At 35.1% G+C, this 15954-nt stretch overlaps 4 protein-coding genes across 4 annotated transcripts; 2 read left to right on the forward strand and 2 right to left on the reverse strand.

Annotated features, from left to right (window-relative positions):
- Window positions 1-71: 71 nt before the first annotated feature.
- Window positions 72-1110, reverse strand: LOC140809626 (B3 domain-containing protein Os04g0386900-like). The gene is made up of 3 exons (XM_073167311.1): window positions 976-1110; window positions 605-792; window positions 72-512 (listed from the first exon to the last, which is right to left on the reverse strand). The coding sequence occupies exons 2-3, from the start codon at window positions 779-781 to the stop codon at window positions 201-203; spliced, it is 489 nt and encodes a 162-aa protein (XP_073023412.1). The 5' UTR covers window positions 782-792; window positions 976-1110; the 3' UTR covers window positions 72-200.
- A 2182-nt stretch (window positions 1111-3292) lies between these two features.
- Window positions 3293-4350, forward strand: LOC140810481 (O-fucosyltransferase 35-like). The gene is made up of 4 exons (XM_073168331.1): window positions 3293-3354; window positions 3430-3514; window positions 3673-3893; window positions 4158-4350. The coding sequence occupies exons 1-4, from the start codon at window positions 3293-3295 to the stop codon at window positions 4348-4350; spliced, it is 561 nt and encodes a 186-aa protein (XP_073024432.1).
- A 374-nt stretch (window positions 4351-4724) lies between these two features.
- LOC140809373 (uncharacterized) lies at window positions 4725-9688 on the reverse strand. The gene is given in 14 exon segments (XM_073166971.1): window positions 4725-5158; window positions 5874-5952; window positions 6067-6208; window positions 6299-6372; window positions 6450-6460; window positions 6463-6520; window positions 7196-7333; window positions 7442-7589; window positions 7669-7814; window positions 7981-8034; window positions 8657-8749; window positions 9054-9161; window positions 9262-9448; window positions 9534-9688. Coding segments are annotated over 13 exon segments (1308 nt in total). The 5' UTR covers window positions 9421-9448; window positions 9534-9688; the 3' UTR covers window positions 4725-5060.
- Window positions 9689-9982: 294 nt separating this feature from the next.
- LOC140809622 (AUGMIN subunit 7-like) lies at window positions 9983-14023 on the forward strand. Its single transcript, XM_073167308.1, has 9 exons — window positions 9983-10206; window positions 10290-10375; window positions 10683-10744; window positions 11218-11309; window positions 11416-11541; window positions 11997-12087; window positions 12204-12311; window positions 12823-12921; window positions 13637-14023. Exons 1-9 carry the CDS (start codon window positions 10073-10075, stop codon window positions 13832-13834), a joined length of 996 nt encoding a protein of 331 aa, XP_073023409.1. The 5' UTR covers window positions 9983-10072; the 3' UTR covers window positions 13835-14023.
- The last annotated feature ends 1931 nt before the right edge of the window (window positions 14024-15954 follow it).

Here is a 15954-nt window from a genome sequence, read left to right on the forward strand (position 1 = left end):
AACAATGCATGGAACAGAATCTTAACCCCAAAAAGAGTTAACCAAAATGCAAAGGAAAAATAAACGCAGGAGACACCAAATTAATGCTTGGATAACCAATATCTTGCAAAAACAAAGAAATCTTAGGTGGCTTACACACACAAGCACAGAATGATTCAACTAGCTGAATACTAGAAACTTCGATCCATAAACATTTTAATCTAATCAAGAACTATTGGCGAATCGGAGGTCGTGCCGCTGGAATTTACCAGTGCCACCATTTCAGGTGGCAAATCGCCCCTAAGGATATGCACCTTGAATTTGAGATTCTTTCCGCTGTTCTCCACCAATTCAAATACACAAGCATCTTCACACTTGAGATCATTATCTTTGACAAATCCTCTCCACTCGGAGTCGAATGCAGCGCGGGCGCAGTCTCCGCGGTAAGATAAGTTCCAATCCTTGTCACCATATGTGAGAGTTACAGGGACTGTAGCACGAGGAAGCAAGTGAACCATATGGGCAGGTAGCATCTGCCATGAACAAGATAAAACTCATGTAACTTAATTAAACAGACCAGAACAAAACATGGAGCATTGGTTGCATTTTCCCCAACAGTATTTACCAATGTCTGAAGTTGCGATTTTGTTAAAACCGCATCAAAAAAATGTTTCGACAGAAGATGGGAAACTTGATCTTGTTCTCCTGGAGGTGATTCAGAAGTTGAACCGAATCGAACCTTGTTCACGTCAACAGATTTCTCCCTCAGACGGGTTGATTTTTTCCCTGAAGCATCGGCCATTGAGCAGTACACTTAGACAAAAACGGTCAGTCTCAAAATTAGTTTATCTAAAGGGCAGAATTCTTCTAAAACAAAGCGTACATTTCTCAACTCAGGCAATTTCAACGAAAAATTAAAGGGTTTTCCTCGTTTTTCAAACTCAAGCACGAAAGGAAAACCCGAAAACATGAAGTTTTAACAAGAGAAATACAAACCTTTTCCTTCACATCAACAAGAGGACCACAGAAAAATTTCTTTAACACGAATTGATTCGGAAGGCATCAGAAATATTTTGAAACCCTAGCTTTACGGGGAAGAAAAAACATAGGGATCAGAGGAATCGGGACACAAATTAGAGAATATAGGAAATGAAAATTATTTCAATTTTTTTTTTTTTAAAAAATCATTTACAATAAGGCAAAAACTTATGTGAGACGGTCTCACGGGTCATATTTGTGAGACGGGTCTCTTATTTGGATCATCCTTGAAAAAGTATTACTTTTTATGCTAAGAGTATTACTTTTTATTGTGAATATGGGTTGGTTTGACCCGTCTCACGGATTATGACCCGTGAGACGGTCTCACATGAGAGTCACTCTTACAATAATTAACAGTTCATATATATTTATGGTTAAAAAACGTGCTAAAGCGAACCAAATAAAAATTATTCTATTTAATTAATTTATACTTTCTTTATTTAATATATATAATCGTTTATGTAGATTTATTTTGATAGGGTCGAACTTTTATCTACTAATAAGAATAAGGCAAAAACTTGTGTGAGACGGTCTCACGGGTCGTATTTGTGAGACGGATCTCTTATTTGGGTCATCCATGAAAAAGTATTATTTTTTATGCTAAAAGTATTACTTTTTATTGTGAAAATGGGTAGGGTTGACCCGTCTCACAGGTTAAGATCCGTGAGACGGTCTCACATGAGACCCACTCGTAGTTGAGTAAGTCTCATGTGAGACCGTCTCACGGGTCATAATCTGTGAGACGGGTTAACCCTACCCATATTCATAATAAAAAGTAATACTCTTAGTATAAAAAGTAATACTTTCTCATGGGTGACCCAAATAAGAGATCCGTCTCACAAATTCGACCCGTGAGACCGTCTCACACAAGTTTTTGTCAAGGTTAATTACTCTAAGAGTCACACACACTTAATAAGATATAATATAGATATTTGACAATTAATTGGTTGGGAATTTATTTATATTCTCATATATTATATATTTCACAATTAAATATCTCATTAATTAAATATATATGAATTTCACTGTTATTTTATTACTTTTTATTAATTTTATATTTGAATAAAATGATTTATACTTTTTAAAAAATTTCTTTAATATAACTGATTTAATTTACAATTTTTTTCGTTAATATTGAATTTATGTATCTATTTTGTATTTAGTATAATTAATTTAATATTAAAATTTCATTTAAAAAGAAATGATATAACATATCAATATATATTTGTAAGTTTATCGGTCTATATCATCGATCAAATATCTATATTCTCATATTCCACAATGAAATTTCTCATCAACTAAATATTTATTTGTTCCACTATTATTTTATTATAATTTAAATAAAATGATGTATATTTTTTAAAATTTTCTTTAATATAATAATTTAATTTACAAGTTTTTCACTAATATTTTTTTGAATTAATATTGAATTTTGGTATATATTCTGATAATTTTTTTCTTTAATTTTAATCTACAAGTTTTAAAATGATGTATACTTTTAAAAAAGTTCTTTAATAAAATTCCCCCATTGTGGGTGTTTTGTTTTCGAAAATAATAAATTGTTTCTTTTTCCTTGGATTTTTAAATTATTAATAATACTACACAAAACAATAGATTTTACAAATATTTCAAATATATGTTTTTTAAATATTAAAATAAAATGGCGTTTCTTTGAAGAAGCCCCCCGCCCCTTATTTCATTATGAAAAGGAACTTATTTTCTGTATGTTCATATGGTTCAAAAACCTGAATTAAGGTTCATGGTTCGGCTCCAGTTCTGGAAAGTAAGTCAAGAGTGAAACTGAACTGTGGTGCAGCCTGGGTTCATCCAACCACCTCTCTGCTGTCCTCTCGCTGAATGACTTTCTCTCTACTCTTTTTCCATAATTCATGGTGGGTGATTAACCTTTCAGAGGGATAAAATGAGCCGTCTGGTTACTTTGTTTCAAGTTCGAATTGGTCAAAATTTGTATAGCCTTTGCTAGTAACTAAGATTGAGAACCCTGCTATGGAGTTCTTTTTGTGTACTAATGTTCTTTCCATGTTGTAACACTAGTATTAATTCTTTGCTTTGTGGTGTTCTCTGATCTTTTCTTGCCTTAACTTTACCCAGTTGTTCATACTAATAGCATAAAGACCTTCATCATGAAACTTACCCTTGTAGAGTTTTTCTATTGTATTTGACACGACTTTTGGACAGTAGAATAGCCTATTTAATACAAACATGAAATTCCATCTTCTTTTTGGTCCAATTATCAATTTTTCATTGGTGTTAGATGGTTGCATCTTGGGGAAACAAGAATTTAGCATTTGTCTTGATACACAATGCTCATGCACGGTTTCCTGTCTATTCAGAAGTAACTGTTTTGCATTCGAGTACTATATGCTCATTCATTGATAAATTTCTTTGCAGATACGAGGACATGCTGGCTTTTACGGGATGCAGCCATAATTTGACCGCTGAAGAAGATAATGAACTTCGGCAAATGCATAATGAGGTCAGCCATTAGAGGGAGAAAGAAATTGCTTGGGGAGAAAAAAGAAAGCTTGGTGGCTGCCCTATGACCCTAGGGAAACTGCAATCTTGCTTGATTTCCCATCCAATACAAATATTTACTTGGTAGCTCGTGAGGCTTATTGAAACGGGAGCATGCAGTATCTTACCGATAGACATCCAAATATAATTTCCCGCTCATCTCTAACAACAGCAGAAGAGTTCAGTCCATTCATAAGTCATCAAAACATGCTTGCTGGTTTGGACTACGTTGTTGCCATTCAAAGTGACGTATTTGTGTACGCATATGATGGCAACATGGACAAGGTAGTACAAAGCCATAGACGTTTTGAAGATTTCAAGAAAACCATTAACCCGGATAGGTTAGCATACAAACTTCCTGTCATTTTTAATGCTTTCAATCAGCAGTGGACCTAAGATTTTCGTTGGCGGAATAAGTTGGAGTCCAATTCTGGGGAATTTTAATGGAATTTAATGGGCGAAACATGCAATTTTAGAGTAATTACGAATAAATTTAATTGTTTTTGTGTGGAGTGCCTGCTTTCAGTTTCAAAGAAAATATTTGTTCGGTAGCTAAACCCAATGAGGCATTAGTTAGTTCTTTGTTTCTGTTTTCCTTAATGCAGGATGAATTTTGTTAAACTTGTTGATGAGTTTGACGAGGAAGATTTATTGGAAGAAATTTTGCTCTGGAGCAAAAAAGATTCACAAGGATCGTCTGGGGTGGCCCTATACGAAAGAGGTTGGCGAGTTCCCGAAGTTGAAAGAGAATTTTTATGCAAACCCTTTTCCGGGTTGTACTTGCGAGAGAACCTCTGAAGTCTGAAGCTTGATTAGGACATCTGATTTGAGATTTTGGGGATTTTACAGGGTGCGAGTGACACGTGAATTAGTTTTAACCAACAAATAGAAAGATCAACTCGAGAATTTAGAAACTGTAAACATTTAAGACTGAATAGAAAAACAAGTCAACATTTGAGACTTAACTGCGATTTTCCCCAAGGATTTTGGATAAAAGTGTTCGGCTCATTTTCAACCCAATCGTCCACTCTGCTCTTTCATACAAGAAATGATTGAGAATTTGTCCCGGAAAAAAAAAAACTAAGCAGTGCTTGCTTGCTTTTGAATTTTGATATTATTACGTACACTATAAAGTTCAAGATCGACTTCTAGTACAAATATAAAAATATGAGTAACCATAACTCAAGCTTGTTGCTTGTTGGCCAACTATGATACAGAACATACTGTGATTTAAGAGGAATCAAAACGAAAGGAAAGTTTGACAACACTAGAGTCACTTGTCTTGTCTCTATAAACACCTAATTGTTGAACAAAAGTTGCTTATTGACAAACACCAAGCACACAACTGGTCAGTGGTTTGAGTCACCTTAATCGTGAGTTGGTGAAAATCCTCCTCCAGCAAAAAACCACGTCTAGTTGTAGAGAGTAGAGAAACAAGAAGATATACAGATAACCGATGCATTGAAATGTTCGAAAACGGGTTGGAGAAGATTGATAAAAATAGTCATCTACTCCAAAGTTTTGAGAAGCCTGAATAATCCTGCTGCTTCTCTTATCCGGGAGAACTCGATGCAGAATGCTTGCACTTCAATGAATATGTCATGAACTGCAAACAAAAAAATCATTGGAGCAACCAAGCACATAACCAGGCATCATTGATACATGGCATGCTGGATTTGTAAAAATGAAATACACTGAGTATGACCTTGCACACATGTATACACAGAGGTAATGTGATTCACGACAATACCACCAAATTAAATAATGTCAACCACAAAGATACATCCGGTTTCGCATGATATAGGGTCGTTGATGAAGTATAAGATCAGTTGACTTTAAAATCCATAAAAAATGTAATAGAGGAGAGAAGTAATTTGATCTGACATGTTTCAGAAAAGTTAGCAGGAAAAACCAAGCAATAAGAACCCTTGGATTTGCCAATCACATCTTACAAAGAAATATAGCTGCTATCAAGCATCAGGAAAAAAATCTTTTCGTTCAGAAACAAAAATAGTAGATCATTTACCCAATCAAATACTCTATAATCTCCTCTAAAACCAAGTTTCCAGTAAGTATCAAGCAATACTGGCAAGGAAGTTGAAACCAGTAACATATTCATCTTTGGAATTCTGATTCTGAAGATTTAAATGTTCTCCATATCAACAAATACACACAGAAAAAAATTTCTTTTTGTTGAATGTGCTCATATATGACTTGTTTAATGTTGTCAATCTCTACCAACAATACTAAGTTTTTGGAAAAGAGGGAAAAAAATTGGATAGCCATCAAATTCATTAAAAACGAAGTTCTAAATTGCTTACCATTAATTATTTTGTTTCGAATCAAACTTTGTAGGAAGACACAAACCAATCTCACAAGTCTATTTTGCATATATCTATCCTGGAAAAGAAGATGGAGAAAAGGGCAAGGATTATTCCAGTACGAAATGACAAAGATAATAGTTGATTAACATGGAAACCTAATACGGAAACAAATTAAGATGCAGATGCTAACCTTTATACCCTGGCACGCACTTATACAGTTTGAAATGTAAGTGTGTAAGAACTCTGTGGGAAGTTCAATTGTAGTAGTCAGCCTATTCACTACTTCCATGGAATGAAGACTCATCTCCATGTTAACAAGAACCGTAAAGTATCTGTCAATTACAAAGATATCTGCAATATTAGGGTCTAAATAATGCTTGGTTACATAATCAAAAGCCAAAACCAAACACACAAGATCATACTCTGATATTTCAGGTGAATTGATTAACTTAATGAGAATTTCAACGGCAATCATAGGATTATTCTCCACTAGTTCCTGACACATCGATACAGATTAGAAAAAAACCTCGCCACAACTTTCTAACAATAAATGGAATTAGGAATTCGGCATACTGGAAGCTTTTGGGGGTCAGTCCACAGTGATATACCAGCTTTGGGTCATTTGCCAACTCCACCAAAACTCTCTGAGATATTAACAAGCTCAGAACGTTATGAATACCAGTAGAATCAAATTTGATACTCAACCAAAACATCGATGTTCAGAAACCACAGAAGCAATACATTTACAGTTGCAATGTAAAAGTGTAAATGCACGAGAAGCTCAATGATTATCTCAGTCATGCACGGTCAAGAAAACACCTTTCTCTATTTTTTTTCATTTAAAGTTTTTTATCAGTTCAATATATGACGAATAGAGCAACCGATTCGACTAAAAGTCCAGCATTAACCCACCAGACATTCTATGACAACCCAAACCTGTTTTGTAATCAAGAATATATATTTCGGAAACGACATATATTTCTGGGAGCCAAAATATTGCTGATAAACAATTGTTCCCATCCATACAAATTTGCAAGAGAAATGTGTAAAACATTGTCTTTTTCATATCTCACATCCTTACATAACCTCATTGCCATGATTGGTATATCCACAATCCATCAAACACAAGACTATTTAGATTCTTGAGCTGCCTGGCAAGAAATCTTAAAGTTTCATATCCAGATCTCACATAAAATCATCAAGGGTCGGCATTTTTTTTCTCTCTTTTTTTCCATCGCATTGACTCCTGGAGGAATTTACCATCCCTACTACACGATGCAATTAAGAGCATTCATTATCGAACAACAAAAAAATGCTACCTCTTGTTGAGTAGGAACAAGCGCACCCTTTAAAGCTTTTGCAATTAAATCTCTAACTGCTGCCCCTCTACTTGTATCAGCACACATCCCATAGTCCCATAAAAGCTCATGGTTGAAATCCGGGTTCAGCCAACATAACTGTTCAAAATTGAAGACAATTAGTTAGTTAGTTGGAACATAAATCACACATGATAGCTTCCAATGTCTGTTCATTGGCTAGTTACAGTTAGTGCTTGCATGTCTTACCTCTCCATCCGTTATGGGGAGCCTTGGTGGGAAGGGCCTGATCCATTGTGGAGTTAATCCCTCCAATGAGAGAGAGGACAGTAACCCAGCAACAGCTTCATCCCTATTCCCAGATCCAATTTTAGATGTAACTCCAGGTCCATCAAACCTGAAATTCAATTCCCAGTTTCGAGAGAAGAAAATGGCAAAATTGTCGAACAGAACTTCAATGTGAAGATAACACATACTCTGATGAATTGCCATTACATCCATGGGGCACATCAGGATCAGGTATCACATTGTTCACAGAGCTGTCCTTGAACGAACATTTCAATGGTTCTGGCTGAATTTTGGTACAGTACTGTTGCTGCATATGCTCACGTTGTGGAAAAGACTGGAAAGTCAAAACAAGGATGATCACTTCAAGCACACAAGTGATATAACAAAATTGCAGCATATTTTTGGGCCAATACAAACACAGGGCTAGCAGAAAGCCAGTTAGAAAATGCAAGCAATTACTATTTGCACATGTAAGAAAATTCAATATGTGCATAACTTACATGTGATGAAAGGTCAAAAGTTTTCATGAAATCTGCTGCAGAGTGGTTGAGAAGCTGCAGGAAAGAAAACACTATCACCAGAAGTTATGATGGATACAAAACACTGTGTAAAGAAAAGAGTAAGCGGACACCATCAAACATTCGATGAACTGTAGAAACATGTGTGGTTGAGCCGACAGTTTGGTGGATTTCATACAATACAAGTATAAAATTACAATTAAGGCAGGCACTTAGGAAATAGACAAAATAGCCCAAAATCGAGCGTGGGTTTCAAACCATCACGGCTTCACCTGGATAAGGAGCCAAGGTTACACTGCAGCAAGCATTTTGTAATGATTAATCACATAAAACTACTAAAAGCGGCATATCAATAAATTATAGGCTTTCTGCAAACCAGTCGAACTTGCTTCAATACAATTATAAACAGCTTTTTATTGCTCGGATGAAACTTAAATAAAGAAAGAAAAGTGGAATAAGCTCAAGTATTTTCCAATGAAGGGTATGTGCCATCAGAAATGTTCCTCGATTTTCAAGCATAAGCATGCCATTACTTTTTCAGACAAGTTCTATCTAATAGAACAATTTTTTTTGTAGTATTGGATGCTTGCCATCCAGTATCAGAAACGAATGGTTGATCCTAACCGGGGAAAAAGAGAGACAGAAAAGCAAATGAAACCTCTTTGCTATTTCTAACGGTGGTTGTGGAAGCGCCTAACAATTGAAGAACAAAGGCCCTTTCAAACTTTTCCGCTTCTTCGTCACAAGCTGCCTGCAAATAATGAAAAAAAATTAAAGCAAGACCAAACAGAAGTTTAGACACCAAAGTAATCAACTAATTAAGAACAAATTACAGTATAGAAATCGAGCCAACTAAATACATAACAATTGAAACGGAAATAGACTGCCAAACAGTTGGCAAGTCGATGAGCAAAAGAAAATAAAGAAGAAGCCAAACGCGCGTATGGAATCACAAAGCAAGTTTTTCGTAGCCCCATCGTTGCAAAATCAAAGCTGTAAAAACTATAAATCGTAAAATGGCATCACACAATGCAACGAACCATGTGCTTACTTACATCCACAAGCTTAGAGATGAAAGGGTTTGAAGAAGGCAGCTGAGACGCGTATGCCTGATGAATAATTGCAAAAGCAATCAACCTTTGAGTTGGACTGAGCAATTTCTCCTGCAGCAACGGTGATTGAAAACATTGTGTCAATATCAATATTCTCAGCGACAGAGAAAATTGAGTAAAACGGTATCATAAAAGGACAAAAAACCCTAACCTTGGGGTCTGACAATAAAAATTCGAGGGCGGAGCAGGCATATAAGTGGACAGAGCGAGGAAAGCTAGTGTTGAAATCCGACACGATCTGCTCCAAGGTCCTTTCTTCTCCGCCATTCAGCAGTCTCAATAGCTTCGCTGAATCGTCAAACCCTAACATCCCGGCGATCTTCTCTCTTCTTCAACTCCTAGAAAACAAAAAATGCATAGAGAATCAGACGCAACCGCTTTACATATCTTCGTTATCACGAAGAAATCGGCACACAGACTTACTAGTCACAGACTTTCACTTCGCACAACTGAGGCTACCGCTTTGCTAGTAAATCCAAGTATGCATCGCATAAATTACAATTGGGTACTCAGCTTTCCGAAGTTTTCTACTTTGGTACATCAAACTTTGCTGGCTGACTGAAGATTCGATACCATACTTTAATTTTTTTATTGTTCTTTTAAAAATTTGATAAATATTCATATTTTCATCTAAATAATTCACATTTACAAGTGATTGGAAAAATAAATTTATTTAAAAAATATATTTTATATTTATTTAATGAATGTTTTAATAAGATAAAAATGATGAGAATAGATTGATAAAAAAAAATTGAGAAAATAATATTAAATATAAAAAGTAAATTATATATTTGAGAGTTATGAAAATGGAAATTTGGGATAGATGAAAAAAGAATTTACTTTTATTATATTTGAAATGGAGGCAACATGTCCTTTGTATCTATGCGGGCTCTGCTCTGTTCTTTTCATTTCTTGTATCTTATGTGCAGAATCCATTATCGAAGTCCGATTTGCAGAAAAGAATGGCGTCGAAACAAATGGAAGCAGTACAGAGAAAACTTGCGACGCTGAATTACTCGAGATCCAATGCCCCCGCGCAGTCACTCCTTTTCGCTGGCATGGAACGCTATGCCCTACTTGAATGGCTATTCTTCAAGTAAAATGATGTCTTTTTTTCTATATTTGTCTGTATAAATTCTGGCACATGAATGGTTGTTTGATCTTTTGCCGATTCTGCAGATTGTTGGGGGACAAGTCTCCATTTTCACAGCAAAATCTACAAGGGGATGTCGTGGATCGGGACGAAGAAACCTCTCGGATACAATGTATTTCCCACTTTTATCTTCGTCTTGCCTTTCTCCTCGTGTATGTCGTAAAGATTAATTATGTGGTATGATATGCGTCCAATTTTGTTGGCTTTTACATTTTTGTTCTGGTCAGTACTAAAGTTGGGACCTTTTTGTTATGAGAATGTGGCTTGTGGAAACTCTCTGCGGGCATTTTTTGTGTTAGTGTATAAAATGTTGCCTTTACAGTTTTTACTGTGAGTCTGTGACTACTAGCGACCTTTTGATTTGGGTTCTGAAATTAATTCTGTGAAATGTTTATAAAGTGGTTCTATGAATTTTGCAGATTTGGCTGAAATAGCAAAGTTTCTGGGTATTACCACTACTATAGACACTGAAGCCATCCAAGTGAGTTTAAATTATCGTATCTTGATCATCATATTGTTTCCGATCGTAAAAAATGCTTTATTTATATTTAATAATTATGTGTCAGTGCAATTAGTATCAGTACGTTTTTCAAAAGTTTAAACTTCAGTGACATGAAACCTCAGTTCTCATGGCCGTGATTTTGAATTTCCTTTCTTGAAGGAAGAAATAAATAACCCGTCCTTTAGTTTTTTTAAAAGATATTTGTAGATTTTAAATTTAAATGAAAAAGACCAAAATATTTTATGGTGTACCAACTGTCTTCCATTCCCATTCTCCACATGTAAAGGCACTTTGATTAGTGTTTTCTCAATGCACTATAACCAGTTTTGGAGATTATTTTTTTTTATGTTGCAGAAGCTCAACAAGCCAGGCTAAGTGCAAGGGTTGAATCTTGGGCCTACTTACATGCTTTGTGGATTTTAATAACTACACGTTGTACCTTTTCATTGCAGGGTCGGGGAAGCTACGAAGATCGGACAGAAATGTTGCGTCTTATTGTGGATTTGGTGGAGGCAAGCATCTACGCCGATAATCCTGAGTGGAGGTGCCTACAGTTTTAAAAAAATGTCAATAACAAAATGATTTGAGCACTTTACTGTGTCTTGAACGATATCTAATCGACTACATGAATTGTTTGTTGCCTTTTTTAGCGTAGATGAGCAAGTGGCTAGAGACATACAATTAATAGACGCCATTGCTGAAAAACAAGCTCAAATTTTCTCTGAAGAGTGCAAGTTGTTTCCTGCAGATGTGCAGATTCAATCTATATATCCATTGTAAGAAGTAATTGTTTTCCTGTGCAATGCTGCTTTGAATGCCACTAATTCATTTTCTTTAGGCTCATATTTCGTCATAGAAAATTGTTTATGACAGACATCTTGTTAAATTGTCTTCCTGGAACTTATTTGCCATCTTCTGTTTTTACTATGCGTTATCATGCCATCAAGAGATTGCTTATAATGTATTTTAATTTGGACAACACTGCTGATTGGTTTTGTTCTGTTATATTTTCTGATATTGACCTAGTTGAGTCTTCAATACCAGATTTGGTATTTCGTGGTTTTGCATTAGGTTTCTTACCAAGAAGCTTGATTATTATTTATAATTCAAATTATTATGAATTTCCCTTCAAAGAGAGCATTTTTGTACAGAAAAATATCTCAGGAATTATTGTTGCTTGTATTAACATGGAAAATGATTTTCTATTCACTTAATAAAGGTTCATTTGTAGGCCAGACATATCTGATTTGGAAAAACAGCTATTTGATCAATCAAACCGACTTCTAAACCTTCAAGAGATGGTTGATGACCTGGCCTCAAAGGTTGCCTGATACTTTTTTCACTACCTTGTTTTATCCTACAAACTTCAACTACCATAACAATTATCTTTGGATGCATTGTTGTGATCAGTTGTCATTTATTTTCTTTAATTTTGTAGCATCCATACAATCCTGATGAAGATTACACTGAAGCCGAATCGAATTTACGGAAACATCTGGAATCTTTTCTTGAAACTGCAAGATCCTTTAATACAATTTACACCAAGGTTCGTTTTCGGTTGAAGTTTTATCGCATAGCTCAGATTACATGCTTCTTGACCTGATTTACATATTTCAAGTGAAATTAATGTCCCTCGACAAGTTAATGGCCCAAGAAAGACTTACTTTCAGGTTTTCACACGAGTTTTTATCGACAAGGCTGCAATCTTTATGTTTTACATTAAATGCTTGAGATTTACATAAATACAAATACAACCAATTCAGTTTAACATAATGTCAAACATTGGTAGAGTTTAAAAGTATTAATTGTGGCACCACACATTAACTTGAGTTTTGAGAAAAACAGTTTCAATATGCTACCAGAGCCACAAGGGCAAATTTTTAAGACCCCCTGGGGCCTGGACTGCAGAACCCCTCATATTTAAAATTGGTCTTGCATGTTTATTTCTACGTCTTTGCTGCCTAATGCCTGAACATGCACATTACGCCTTAGATAGGTGAGTGTCTATTAATGATAAGATTCATTTATTTCTGACCATTACACCACTCTGTATGCAGGAAATACGTCCTTGGACACACATGATGGAGGTTCCACAACTTCATGGATTTGGACCAGCTGCAAATAGATTGTTGGAAGCATATAAGATGCTTGTGAAGGTGCGTCAACTTAAATTTGCATCTGAGTAACTCACTGGTCATCGGTGGGCATGGTTTTCAGCTTCGATGTGTTTTTAACAAATATAAACTTTCACTGCTTTCCTCGTACTCTGGTTGAAGAGAGGAATTATTCTTAATATCTCTAGGGTTTGAATGACTTGCTTCATTCGTCTTGTTCTATTTATATGTAAATACTAAAACATAAGCATGCAGTTTGAGACATCTTTTTTAATCTATCTCTAGCCTGGAAAAAAAGGTTCAGAATCATCCAATATGTACTTTTGCTTTACAAGCATAGCTGAAACTCGTCCATTTTGAATTCTTGACCTCGGCTATTTTTGTGTCATATTTCTTACCTATAGCTTAAAACTTGCACCCAAACTTCCATTTTTATTTTGTTGCAATGACATAATTTAAGGGATGCTGCAATTATACTTGTTTAAATTTTACCTTATGATTCATGGATTTTCTTTGTACAACTTTTATGACTGCGCATTCAGTCTGTTGAAATCCATAAACATTGCACGTCGTAGCTTAGATGACCGATGATTATAGAACGAGTGCCTGCAAATTTGTTCTTTGTGGCAGTAAGTGATTTGTTAGACTTAATGCGACGTGCGTTGTCAAAGACTGTATATCTTACAGTAATGCTATTATTTAGTTAGTAGTTGGAAGATAATTGTGAGACACATTCGTTTCTCATTTATTTTTATAGTTTCTGGGAAATCTGAAGAACCTTCGAGATTCATATACAGCAGTGGCCGTTGGATCTTCAGAAACAGTGGCTGGTGAGCCATCTTCTGTAATGAGAATTATTTCCGAGTGTGAAAGCGCATTGACATTCTTGAACCGAGATCTGGCGATTCTCTCCGCTTCCATCGCTCGCGAGAAGGGCGAGGAGGCTATCGTCTAAAGGTGAAAGTGAGAACAGCATTATTTATTTTCAACTTTTTTGTGGGGTTAAAAACATTGAGTGGTGAATGTATTGAATGTGCATTAGAATTGGGCACATTTCATTTTCGGTTAAATCAAAAGGGTTGTGTTTTGTGTAACTAAGTTTCTTTCCTGAAGATTCAACTGATCAAATTGAATTTTAAGAAAATCGAATTGATTATAATGAAATAACAAAATCAATGAAAATTACAATCAGTTTACCCTAAAACACGTATAAAGGAAATTACCCCATAAAATTTGGTTTTTGGCTACCTTTAGATAAATTAATACCATCCAGAAAAGTACTGATCAATTTGTCAAAATATCTAAACCAAATTAACAAATTGTTCGGTTTGATGAGTTGCTTACATCGAGCAAAACTGGCGTACACGCGTAGATAAAATAATATGAAATTTGACTTTAAACAAGGTCAAAAAATTTGGTCCAAATAAAATAATTGACAAAAAGAGAAGTTAAAAGGATGATATTTGAACTTGGCTCAATTCAAAAGTTATTTAAAGAGGTTAATATACGAATCTCTAAAGTTTTTACCCAACTGATGTGAGATAACAACACACATCACATCTAATATGCCAAAGAATAAATATTTCAAGCGTGAAGTTTACAAATGGTCCAACTATGGGCAGAACGGATGACCCAACTATGGGCAGCCCATAACGATAAAACCCGAGCTCTGAAACCAGTTAAGATGAGACTTGAACCTAACTCAACCCAAAAGTTAGCTCAATGAGAGATGATCGTCCAAATTCATATATGCTAACACTCTTCATGCTCGGGAATGAACAATTAGAGCGTGGAGACATTAACGGGAGGTCCAACTATAGGTAGTCCAACACATAACGCTGGGTCGAGCTCGGATACTATGTTAAGTTTGAGACTTTTACCTAATTCAACCCCAAAATTAGCTAAGGGGGAAGGATTGTCCAAGCCCATATATGCAACTCTTAGGAATTATATCCAAACGACGTGGGATATCGTAACACGCCCCCTCATGCTCACGAATAAACAATTGGATTGTGGAAACATTAACGGGTGGTCCAACTTATAAATATCGTTCAAAATTTTCAATATTCTAAATGGCTGTCGAGGTGGTGCGTAGGCGGCCCTCGATTGCCCCCGCCTACGCATGAGGTAGCTGTTTTAGGCGGTCCAAGCTATACGACTGTGTGCAGGCGGTCGAGGTGGTTGGAGGCGGCGAGCAGACGGTCCAAGTGAGGTGGTCAACATCTTTAAGTTGTAATCAATACAAATTTTAAAAATCTAGTCAAAGTAAACTAATTTTAAAATTCAAAATCCTAGTTATTTAAATCACACTCCGTTTTTTTAAAAAACTTTTGGTTCCCATTCTTTCTCACTATCACCACTAAGTCCACCGCACAAACTGTCTGCACTTTAGATTAGACATTGTATATTTATTATTTAATATATAGTTTTATAATATTTCAAATTTATGATTTCAAAAATAATTTTTTCCTCTATTATTATGGATTTATTGTTGAAAATTAATGACGAAAAATGATAAGCAACCATAGTTGAAATTTAAGCTAAAGTCTAATAATATTGTTTGAGAATATGAGGTGTTGTATAATAAATAAAAAATGATTTGATCACATGAAAATTGTGTAAGAAACTTATTAAAAGAAGAGTTTATATGATGAAACATTATATTGTGGGTATTGTAGAACAAGTTGAAACATATCCTAAAACATCCGATTTGGAGTTTATATATTTATTTTCACATTATCTAGATGATATTATGTTGTACGAATCATCTTTATATTTAAGCATTATTTAATTACATATATTACATAAAATATGATGATTATCGATGATTATATTTTATGATTATATATAATTATCTATTAAAAAAAATTCAACCACTTAGACACGGTCTGAACTACATCTAGGTGACTGATACAACAGGCTATCACCGATCGTCCTGTCACCATCTCCAACCATTTACAACATTGAAAATTTTCCGAATCACTTGTCAGCAACTCTAGGTCACGTAACTTTAAAGATAGTGATGTATTCATGAAAATCTACACCTTTGCTTTCAATTTTTGGAAATTTTCAATA

Source organism: Primulina eburnea, chromosome 13 (genome assembly GCF_022965805.1).
Source record: "Primulina eburnea isolate SZY01 chromosome 13, ASM2296580v1, whole genome shotgun sequence".
NCBI classification, from domain to species: Eukaryota; Viridiplantae; Streptophyta; class Magnoliopsida; order Lamiales; family Gesneriaceae; genus Primulina; species Primulina eburnea.

Excerpts from the sequence above, each read along its gene's own strand:
- LOC140809626 (XM_073167311.1), bottom strand. The coding sequence starts at position 781 with ATGGCCGATGCTTCAGGGAAAAAATCAACCCGTCTGAGGGAGAAATCT. Across the intron at positions 513-604 it reads AATCGCAACTTCAGACATTG|ATGCTACCTGCCCATATGGT; the intron begins GTAAATACTGTT and ends TGTTCATGGCAG.
- LOC140810481 (XM_073168331.1), top strand. The coding sequence starts at position 3,293 with ATGGTTGCATCTTGGGGAAACAAGAATTTAGCATTTGTCTTGATACAC. Across the intron at positions 3,515-3,672 it reads TTCGGCAAATGCATAATGAG|TATCTTACCGATAGACATCC; the intron begins GTCAGCCATTAG and ends GGGAGCATGCAG. Across the intron at positions 3,894-4,157 it reads AAAACCATTAACCCGGATAG|GATGAATTTTGTTAAACTTG; the intron begins GTTAGCATACAA and ends TCCTTAATGCAG.
- LOC140809622 (XM_073167308.1), top strand. The coding sequence starts at position 10,073 with ATGGCGTCGAAACAAATGGAAGCAGTACAGAGAAAACTTGCGACGCTG. Across the intron at positions 10,207-10,289 it reads CTTGAATGGCTATTCTTCAA|ATTGTTGGGGGACAAGTCTC; the intron begins GTAAAATGATGT and ends CCGATTCTGCAG. Across the intron at positions 12,922-13,636 it reads CATATAAGATGCTTGTGAAG|TTTCTGGGAAATCTGAAGAA; the intron begins GTGCGTCAACTT and ends TTATTTTTATAG.